This window comes from Anabrus simplex, chromosome 3, assembly GCF_040414725.1.
Source record: "Anabrus simplex isolate iqAnaSimp1 chromosome 3, ASM4041472v1, whole genome shotgun sequence".
NCBI lineage: Eukaryota > Metazoa > Arthropoda > Insecta > Orthoptera > Tettigoniidae > Anabrus > Anabrus simplex.
The window spans coordinates 56490866-56502897 of record NC_090267.1 but is presented as its reverse complement, the minus strand read 5'-3'; the positions used below and the strand labels follow the sequence as shown (position 1 = coordinate 56502897).

General features: G+C 37.1%; 1 protein-coding gene across 1 annotated transcript in view; it reads right to left on the bottom strand.

Annotated features, from left to right (window-relative positions):
• Positions 1-12032, bottom strand: part of rg (rugose) — a 313364-nt gene that overhangs the window by 35971 nt on the left and 265361 nt on the right. The window contains exon 27 of the mRNA XM_068226793.1: positions 6723-6940. Coding sequence (XP_068082894.1) covers positions 6723-6940 — 218 coding nt within the window. The remainder of the gene's footprint in view (positions 1-6722; positions 6941-12032) is intronic.

Genomic DNA, 12032 nt, shown 5'->3' with positions numbered 1-12032 from the left:
CATGCAAGATTTTTAAGATCTTTATCTACTGATGTGTATTCATGATTGGATTCTTTATGATGTTCACCTTGCTCAACGTTTTCGAGAGCATCCACATCAATATAGATTGAAACATTCATTCCATATATTTGTCAGAACTTCTACAATAAAAACAAACCCCGCCTCCACTCACCATCCCTCCCCCTTTCCCCACCATCGTTGCACCCCCTCCCCTTCCCCTTTCACTCCTCCCATACTCGCAAACACATCTGAGCCAACAATGGACACGATCATATGAACAGGACCGTTAACTTTGAGAAGGAAGACAACCACTTATTAAGTAAGTTTATATAGTTTCTTCACACTTATTTTTTTACTTATCAGCCCAAGCTTCCCATACAACCTCATTTTTCCATTACAGATTGGAACTTCATTGATGGTTTCCACTATGGTCACATACAGTTTACCAGGCATCTGTTATTTCCTCTAACACAGCTTCTCAATTTTTTCGCTGCCCTCCTGAATATTTAAAATAAGACAAATACACATAGCCAACATTGGAAACAATCACTGAGAACGGGACTGCTAAAATTGAGAAGATCAGGCCTTTCAAGAGTGCTACTATTCTAAATATTGAACTTCACTACCAGTTTTCCATCACATGTCACAAAAATTTCACCTGACATGTGTTTGCTCTCAAAGTTAGATTCTACCGGGCGAGTTGGCCATGCGTGTAGAGGCGCGCGGCTGTGAGCTTGCATCTGGGAGATAGTAGGTTCGAATCCCACTATCGGCAGCCCTGAAAATGGTTTCCGTGGTTTCCCATTTTCACACCAGGCAAATGCTGGGGCTGTACCTTAATTAAGGCCACGGCCGCTTCCTTCCAACTCCTAGGCCTTTCCTATCCCATCGTCGCCATAAGACCTATCTGTGTTGGTGCGACGTAAAGCCCATAGCAAAAAAAAAACCAAACTTAGATTCTCACGTTTTTCGCTCCCCTCTTAACTGTTCATGATGGAGACTCTACAATGACAGACTGTCAATTTTAAATTTTTAACACAGTAATTTTATCCTGTTTTTTAATTGTATCACACTGCAAAATTTTTACACTAAGATGTCCACAATCTCACTATATATAAACTTATTGTTTGTTTCTGTCTCATCTCATTTGTTTTCATTTTTTTACATAGGTTTTAACACACTTTTTAATTTCAATTATGTAAAAATGTTAACTTTTTCACTGAAGATGTCTCAAAAGAGTTGATTATTACTCCGTCTAATGATGGAAATGTGTATATATTGAATGTTTTTTTTATTTCCGTCACGTCTCTTTTGTTTTTCACTTGAACCTTCATCATGTTTTTAATACATTTTTAGCTTCTATTATGTAAATAACTTTTACCCCCTTTTTTCACTCAATATGGTTGAAATGAATCAAAACATGTTTGATTTTTATTATACCATCTAATGATGGAGATATATAAGTACTGAAAAGTGAAAACCGTCAATAAAGAATGATTCTAATATCTTGTAATGTTTTTATCACCAAAGCAATGACAGGAGCAGATGTCTGTTGGACAGACCATCGACTTATCAAGATCAGTTATGAATTTTTCACTATCCCCTCAGAGGAGAAAACAATGGAAGAGCTGTAAACGCGCTTTTGATACCATGAAATTTGGAATTTCAGAATATGCCTCACAATATAGAAAACTGCTTTATCAGACACTATTGGAGGAGTAACATCAGGATGTAACACAACACTGGGAGAGCCTGAAGACCACTATTCGGGATGCTTGCAAAGAAACGATTGGTTATAAGACCATGAAACATCAAGATTGGTTTGATGAAAATGATGAAGAGATTGAAGCATTGATATCAGAGAAGGGAAAGGCCTTGCAAGCATGACAAAAGGACTAGAACTGCCTCACAAAGAAAGAAGCCTTTTGTTTTGGCAAAGCAAATATCCAAAGAAGAACCCGTGTGCTCAAGAATACATGGTGGACAACCAAAGCAAAGGAGCTGCAATATCTAGTAGACAAAGATTTGCGACAATTCTTCCAAACCACAAAAGATATTTATGGTCCCACCACCTTTGGTAGAAATCCACTCTGGTCCAGTGATAGGAGTACACTTCTAAAAGATCAGTTTTGAAATAGAAATGAACATGTTAATATGTGTTTATACACAATGAATAGACTTTTAACGTTCGAGAAAATGGGACTTGGATATTAATATTTTAATGGTTTTAGTGCATAAACGTGTAACCTGTTAATCATATGACATCTAGCTAAAGAGGGTCCAATGGAGCAGAACATAGCCTTCTGAGTATTTTTTTTTTAATGTGTGTTTAGTTTGCAATTTAAATTGTAAAATATATTTGTATTGACTAGGTGGACAAATAAATATGAAGTATTTCCTCTACAATTTGCTTAATGTCACACCGAGACAGATAGGTTATATGGCGTTGATGGGATACGAAAATGCTGGGAGTGGGAAGGAAGCGGCCGTGGCTTTAATTGAGGTGCAACACTAGCATTTGTTTGGTGTGAAAATGGGAAACCATGGAAAAGCATATTCAGGGCCGCTGACAGTGGGAAGCTCACAGTTGCACGACCCTAACTGTATGGCCAACTCGCTTGATATGAAGTTTCATACGATTGTAAATGTCACTATGGAATCAAAGTTTATTGTATGCAATAGCCTACTCCTGTCGAATAACATCAAGGGGTCTGTTCAAGGCTTAACACCTCCATCTGATTGATGAATCACCGTCAACAGCGCCATAATGCCCTCACTCCATGAGAGTCCGGTTCCATGGCTAAATGGTTAGCGTGCTAGCCTTTGGTCACAGGGATCCCGGGTTCGATTCTCGGCAGGGTCAGGAATTTTAACCATCATTGGTTAATTTCGCTGGCACGGGGGCTGGGTGTATGTGTCGTCTTTATCATCAATTCATCCTTATCACGCCACACAAGTCACCTATGGGCGTGAAATAAAAAAAGACCTGCACGTGGCGAGGGAACATGTCCTCAGACACTCCCGGCACTAAAAGTCATACGCCATTTCATTTTACTCCATGGGAATACTGCGGAGAGGTTTGGAAATGAGCATAGGCTCTTGGTATGAAATTTGGTAATTACAAATTGTATATCATGTTTCCTATCCTACCCAAAAATCTTTTTCCACCAACAGGGCTCGACCCAGCAAAGTACGTTGTCAGACCATACACTCCTCATGCCTCAATGATCATGGTCATCAGGTGGGCAATATAGTCATATACTGTAAGTGTTAGCAAAATAGGTTTGCAAAGCATACAATTCTGATTGTGTTGTCAAAATGTTATTTTCAGAGAACAGTGTTGTATGCAATTTTAAAATAGAACTATCGGCCAGCATATTTCTCCAGTGCACATGGTGGCCATGATCGTTAAGGCGCTGAAGTCTAAAACGGTCTAACACCGAGGTTAGCTGGTTCGAGTCCCGTTGGTCGAAAAAAATTTCACCATCAGAATGTTGGCCGGCAGGGTAGGGGAGGTGGTGGTATACAATTTCTAATCACTACATTGCGTGCCAAAAGCCTGGATTAAATTCCAAACCTCTCCGCAGTGCTCATATGGAGTGAGGGCATATGACGCTGTTGATGGTGATTCATCCGTCGGATGGGGACATTAAGCCTTGAGCAGACCCCTTGGTGCTATTCGACAGGAGTAGGCTATGTGCCAGCACCGGGTTTCACCCTCTCCCTACTATCATATATCACGTCATTCATTTCATCTCTCATTAACTCCTCTGATGAGGTTGACGTCAGGAAGGGCATCCGGTCATAAAAAACCGCCACGACAAATTCATCTCACCTCATACCCGACCCCGTAGGGAAACGGGACAAGGGTTGGACAAACAAACACATAAGGTCATTCTTATTCATCATCATCATCATCTAATTGCTCTGAGCTACCCATCTATTATCAGCAGTTAATTATAACTGTATGGAAACAATAATAATTTTATGGCAAAATGATGATTAGCAATTATCATGATTAAATTTAAGATAAGTTAATTGATCATCATACCAAGTTGAGTTGAAATCTCTCTGGTTCTACCCAAACAGTTCCCTCGATAGTGTTGAGCTTAGGGATAGTGAAAGACTTTATTTTCCATTCCTCCAGGGCTATCATAAGCCTACACGGATGATTTTGCAAGATACATTATAGAACACTACGCCTAGTAAGAGCAGGGTGATAGACAGTGGTGGGAAGAGTACAAGAAAAAAGTAACTGGGTTGAATTGCAGTTACTTGAGAAATATTTTACTTGGTTACTTTTTTTAACAAGTAACCAGTAAAATTACAAATACAATTACAATTACTTTACAGACTGCTACTTTTGAGAAAATCACTGACATTTGTTCACATAATACCAAGTTTGAAAGATAAATAATTTAATTTTGTGAGGGTTTTCTTACCACAGAGATATTAAATGGCTATCATCTATATACGAGACTAAACATGATACCTAGGTATTTTCAAAACTATCATTTTCCATCATTTTTGTTTTAGTTAATGGCTTAGCATTTCAAATAATTTGCCATTTACTTTGCAAATAAATGAAATGGATCTTAAGATTCTCACAGCTAAGCCTAGACTTTTTGAAGGAAAGTACAGATTTGCATTTACTGGAAAGGTGCCCTGCAGGGGCACATGAAAAAATACCTATGTTTAATTTTAAGAATATTGTTGGTATTAGAATGATGTCTTGGGAAATACCTCATCCAGAACGGGTGAAGTTACTGGTTCTGCTGTAGTAAAAGTAAAAAAGTTATTTTCATCAGAATGTAACGATTACTAGAAAGTAATGATTAGTTTTATTTCAAGAAGTAAATTACAAGTAAAATTTACATTTTTTAAAATGTAACAATTACAAATAAAAGTTGCTAAGGATGTAATTGTAACAAGTAATTTAATTACTTTCACTCAATTACTTCCCAAATCTGGTAAGGAATATTGGGCAATTTACTGCAAAGATTCTTAAACGTTAGAACTTTCACCAACACATTTAACAACGAGAAAGGAGATGAGCTGCTCGACTGAGTGGTATGTTCCGAGCTGTCAGCGGAGAAATGGCGTGGAATGACATTTGTAGACGAATAAGTTTGAGTGGCGTCTTTAAAATAGGAAATACCACAATATGAAGATAAAGTTGGAATACAAGAGGACAAATTGATTGATTGATTGATTGATTGACCCTTTTACGCTAATTAAAACATAACGTTATATGCAACTGACATCCAGATCCATACCAACTTCTGTTCTCTGTACACTGATAAGATATGTGTATGACATTTCAACCTTATAGCACTAAAATTGTGACTCAAGGAACTCTTAGAAGGAAGAGTTGCATAAAAATTTAGTTTTAAGAAAGATGTAGATAAATATTTTCATGCAATAAGAGACGTGAAAACTAGATTAGAACTTATAAGCTTTTCAGTCTGTTAAAAGCACTAAATCAGTCACTACTGATCTGCATTTAGGGCAGTCGCCCAGGTGAGAGATTCCCTATCTGTTGTTTTCCTAGCCTTTTCTTAAATGATTGCAAAGAAATTGGAAATTTTTTTAACATCTCCCTTGGTAAGTTATTCCAATCCCGAACTCCCTCCCCTTCCTATAAACCAATATCTGCCCCATTTTGTCCTCTTGAATTCCAGCTTTATCTTCATATTGTGATCCTTCCTATTTTTAAAGACACCATTCAAACTCATTCGTCTACTAATGTCACTCCACACCATCTTTCCACTGACAGCTTGGAACATACCACTTACAAGTGATTATTCTAATTTTGTTCCATATTGAAGATGATGTATATCACAAAAATTACAACAACATTTATTGAACCACCTATTCAATACATTCCACGGTGATATACATACCACTTAGTCGAACACCTCGTCTCCTTTCTCCCAAGTCTTTCCAGCCCAAACTTTGCAACATTTTTGTAACGCTACTCTTTTGTCAGAAATCACCCAGAACAAATTGAGCTGCTTTACTTTGGATTTTTTTCAGTTCTTGAAACACTTATAACACTTACAATGTCCAGACTCATAGCTAAGTTATTCTGTTATTCTTTTTACTCAGTTGATTACGATAAATATCCACGTCAACCTAACAGTACATTGGTTAGTAGGAGATATAAAATTTTAAAATCCCAACAAATCCACTGTATTAGGGAAATTGACATAGCCTCACACAGCTGTTAAGTCATTTAAGTGGACCCCTTTAAAAAAAATCATGCCCCCAGACATTTTAAAAAATGGCACAATGTGACATAACATGTTTCTTGTAGAGCAAGGTATGGGGGAATCTTACAATGCACAAAACCAAAGAGGATTTTTAGTCGAATTTCTGTTAAATTTCACTCACAGCTATTCTTAACACTCTGAACAGAATACAGAAAATAGTTTGTTCTGCATTCCTTATGACTCAAGTTACTAATATGACAGCAGTTTAAATAAACAGTAACCTTCTTTATAAGAATGATGCAACAATGCAAAATAACAAACATGATGAGGTGTTAACAGTTTAAATAGCTCTTCAATACAGCACCTTACCAAAACAAAACATGTACACAAATAAAAAAAAACCTATCTGAATGCTGAAGAAGAGCAACAGACTGCAGCAATAGCAGTAGACTTGGCTATGGAAACAGGCACCAGTTCTGTGAAGGGAACAGTAGAGTAAGATAATATGACGGCTTTGCAGTTACCTGGATGATTTCTATGATATCTGGTTGGCACGTGATTGCTGTTGTTGTGGTGGTTGTTGTTGTTGTTGTTGTGGTTTTTGTAAAAGGGATTCCTGTGGCGGAGGAAAGGCTGTTGCACAGGGACGGCATTAGGATGAGACCCGGGAAGGAATTGAGGATACACGTGATGAGACCACTGTGGGAACAGAGGTCGTGCTCCGCCTTCTACCGGTCAGCGTCCAGAGAGAGCAACACCATACCCCCCATTAGTTCACACAAGAAACTTATAATAGGTCACATTCAAAGTAGATTTACAACAAGTTGGAGTTCGAGCCTGGCACTTTTATTTCTTTCACTGAACACTGTAATTCGTTGGCATACGTATAATCAAGAAAGCAATATATAGAAAGATAGAAACATGAAATGGAACATACAACAGGACAGACACAATGACTGGTCATCAGTAGAAAAGGAAGCAACAGAAAGAGAAGATAAGGACACATATAAGAACACAAACGGGTGAGGACAATCTCCACATCTTCATGTACTACTGTCTTCCCTCATCATTCTTAGTTCTTTTCTGCCCTCAATGAGCTTATTTCTGCTTAACCGGGAGGGTAGATTTCAATATTTGCTGAGGGGCCATCTTGACAGATTTTGTTGAAAAAAAAAAAAAGTAAGAAAGCAAGATAAATGCAGGAAAAGGGAAGAGACATAAAATAAAAGTGAATACAGGTGGTAAAACACAATGAACAAGGAACATGTTTCTTTCCATTATTTACTTGTAATAAACTTCATATTGTGTTCCATACTGACTTAGAATTAAAATAATTAAAATAAGGTAAAATTTATTTAATAAGAAATTGTATTGGTCGAATTCACCGAATCAATACTTTTACACAAACATTTTATAGAACAGGTTCTGGTCCTTTTCGAACCTCCTTCAGCTAACAAAAATGAAAAATAAAATTCCAGTTTCAACCGGGTCAGGAATGGAAGGCTGCCGAAGCCTGTTGCACTCCTCTTGGGCAATGATTCATGAGTGACAGATGAAATGAAATGATATTGGAGAGTGTTGCTGGAATGAAAGGTGACAAGGAAAACTCTAGTACCGGGAGAAAACCTGTCCCGCCTGCACTTTGTCCCGCACTAACCTCACTTGGAGTGACCAGGATTTGTACCACAGAACCCAGCAGTGAGAGGCCGAAACGCTGCTTCCTGAACAACAGAGGCTTTCTTCAGCTATCAACACTGAAAACTTTTTTTTTTCACACACACTGCTTGACGTTGCACCAACACAGGTAGGTTTTATTGCGACGATGAGACAGGAAAGGGCTAGGAGTGAGAAGGAAGTGGCCATGACCTTAATTAAGGTACAGCCTCAGCATTTGCATGGTGTGAAAATGGGAAACCATGGAAAACCATTTTCAGGACAGCCGACAGTGGGGTTTGAACCCACTATCTCCCGAATACTGGATACTGGCCGCACTTAAGCGACTGCAGCTAACAAGCTTGGTATAGAATAAAATTAATGGAGTAAAATGAACAAGACAATACCATATTATACTTCAGAACTTGAAATTGTCCTCTTGAAACTGAATACACATAACTGGACATTTGAGCAAAACATTATTATAATGATGAATTAAAAAACATCCAAAACAGCACCAGAATATTCATTCCTGAGTTAAATATTGTAAAAGTGTAATAGATCTGTTAATATAATCTTCATATCAAAGAAATGGTATGGTAATTTGAAAATTATAAATTAAAATATTGCATATAACCTTGCCGAAAATGTGTGGGTCTTAGATCTCAGATCCTACTTACTCTAAGGCAAACAAATGTGCGTTCTACATCAGATTTTACTCCATTTCATTTTGACAAGGTTATATGCAACTAAAATATTTCACAATATGAAGACAATATTAACAGTTTTATAAAACTCTTTTGGAATATTTAACTTAGGAATAAACATTCTTGTGCTGTTCTGGAACTACATGATGTTTTTAACTTCTTTTAATCTTTCATGGTTCACCATTATAATGTTTTTCTCAAGTGTTCAGTTATGTGTATTCAGTTTCAAGAGGACAATTTCAAAGTTTTTAAGTATAACATGGTATTGTCTTGTTCACATTTAAATGTCTTGTTCATTTTGCTCCATTAATTTTATCAATGTTGAAAGATGAAGAAGGTCCAGAAACAATCAAAACATGGTCTATAAAATGTTTGTAAAAAAAAAAAAAAAAAGTAACGATTAGGTGGATTTGACCAATACAATTTTTTTATTTTCCATTATTGATATTGGCCTGTTAGGTTGCTTTTCTCCTTCTAAGTTTGTCTGCACTCCTTGTCTTTTATCACCTATATTCCTTTTTATGTTTTTCTCTCTTTATCAGCTTTCTTCTTATCGAACAATTCCCATATAAAGAATGAAGGTCTGTCACGATGGCCACTCAATGAGTCCTGAAGCCCACCCTCCAGATGAAGCTGGCAAGCAGAAATAAGACCATCAGAGCTAAGAAGAAGTAGGATTGATGAGGAGAGAGAGAGCCTATTTACTTCAAGAAGTGGACACTGTCTTTGTCCTTTCGTGCTTTCTTCTTTATCCTTGTCTACTTTTCTGTCACTACTTCTTCCCACACTGACTCTCATTGTGTTTTTCCTATTACATTTTTTTTTTTACTAGTGGTTTAATTTCACACTAACATATCGGAGGTTTTCGGCGACTCAAATATGGGAAAGTGCTGGGATTGGGAAAGTAGTGACTGTGCCTTAATTAAGGTAGAGCCCCAGCATTTGCCTGGTGTGAAAATGGGAAACCATAGAAAACCATCTTCAGGGCTGCTGATGGTGGGATTCAAGTCCACGATCTCCCAAATACAAGCCCACAGCTCTGCGACCCTAACCGCGTGGCCAACTCATTCAGTATGTGCTATTAAGTATTCACTCTGATGTTCCTGTCTTTCTATATATTACTTCACTTGCCACTTACTTATTCCTTTCCATCACGTATATTCAAGAAATATTATTTGAAAGGGAGTAATTGATCTTTGAGCAAAGTGCATTGCAAAGCTCAATATATCCGCTTCATCAGGCCGAAGCTTCAGATCCTAGGAGTACAATTAACAACTTTTCACAAAAGATGGACTGAAAGTTGAAATTCTCAAAACATCTACCACATGACAGTGAAAACACAGATCATGAAAAAGGCAAGTAATAAATGTTTACCAACTCACTGATACCTGTTACTGTGGTTTCAAGAAAAGTCTGAGGTACCATTAGGTAAACACAAAAAAATTAATAAAAACATTAAAGTTCACACAATACTCCACCTTCTTATTCAGACATAACTCCTGAGAAATTATTAATATGACTGAAAGAAAGCAGAAGATTGGATGTGAAATTGTATAATATATTTTTACTATTTCAAATTACAACAGGACACTCAAACATAAGAAGGTCTCCAGAACATGCTTTCTTTAAGCTGTTATAATTCCATGAAGTGAAAACCCTCTGAAATATCAACTCTTGAACAATGGAAAACGTAAAAGGTCATGGCAAAAAATAAGGGACAAAGTAAAAGTCTCCCTCCAGTCTCTCTGATCCTAAAGACAGTGATTCGAATATCTTTACTTCACATATTTCTCCATTTAGTTTGTAAAAATATCAATGGTTCATTCATGTAGTGATTACAATAGATGTTGACAGAATTACATTAGGTTGATTCAAAAGTAAGAAAAAGCTGTTTGGCATTGTTTAAGAAGGGTTAACTGCCAGCTGAACACCAAATAGTTTGCTTATCCCAGAAATTACTGCATTGGAAAGAACACTAACATGGGGGGAAAGGACAGCCTACTGAGGAATCTCTACATTTTCTTCTACAAACTATGTGGAAAATGTCTATGAAGGTAAATTGTGACCTGAGATCCTAACTTTTCCATAGATGAGTACACATTCAATTTACAAATCAGGTTCAATTCTTAGTTCTCTAACCTGGTATAAGTTACTGATATTTTCAACTTAATATTGTAGTAAAGAAGCACTTTCATTCGAGAAATATTCCTACAAAATATAACTGATTTCAAATTAAGAACTTAATCAAATATTTGGGTAGAACAGTATAATAATATGCTAACGACAGAGATGTAAGAACACAGTTATTAATACAAATCATAACTGGTCCATACTAATTGGTATAATATTCATGAGATACTGTCCATATGGTGACGGATTATCTGGATGCTACTGAAAAATCAGTAACAATCATTTCACAGGGAAACTTCAAATGGGATTCTCACCACTTGATCTTCCCAGCTTCAGCTTGCAGTGCAGGTCTAACCTACTGGTCAACTTTTGCACATTTTCTCCTGTAACCAAACAAGGACAAATCATTTTCTTATGTCTACTTTGGAAACAGTCAGATCTAGTGTTACTGGCTGACAATCTCAACAGCCTTGTCACCATGATGTTCTTTTCCTTTGCAGTTGGCCAACGTTTGGTACCAAAGAGTGCGACAGGACTGATGACGATTTCAGATGGTCCTTCATCTGGCAATTACATGCCACATCTGTGTTTGCTGATAATTTCATTAAAGCTGCATTAATCCTGACGTCTCTTTGATGATTGGCCATGATCAGCACAGAAATAAGATATTTAAACCACATGAGCTGCAGCAAGTCCTTGTCTTCAACTTGGATCCTTCTGATTTTTTGAGGGTCTAATGTCAAATACTGTGTTTCCCTTTTATCAAGTCACAGTCCATAATGCACCAATCAATCAGTCTGTTCTTGGATTTGACAATGGAGAGCGACATTCATTCAATTTATCATCAAATGGAAATGTCTCGGACATGATCAAATGATAAATGCAAAATTACAGCTATCTGCCCACATTGTAGCCATCTAGAAGAAAGAGAATAAAGCAATGGTATTCGATCCTACCATTTACTTCGAAAGGGACCTGCAACAGGCTCAGGATGTTAATCTGGAAAAGCAAGCAATGTATATGCCATGTCTGCCATATCTATCAGCCAAGTATAGTATTCCTCTTGGTCAAAGGGGTTGTCAGAGCCTTCTTGTTTGGATGCAGAGGTACCCTGCTACAGAACACAGCCACTACCTTCCAAAATTTGAAAATTCTGTTTTATGACATGGAAAAATCGTAAGAGATTCTCTACAAAATTTCCAACAAAAATGAAGTACAATTTCAATATTGTAATTACACAGGTTACTTGTTTTTAAATTTAAATATCTCTCTCTCTCTCTTTCATTTTATTGCTTATCCAATCTACTAACTTGATTTAGATCAAAACATT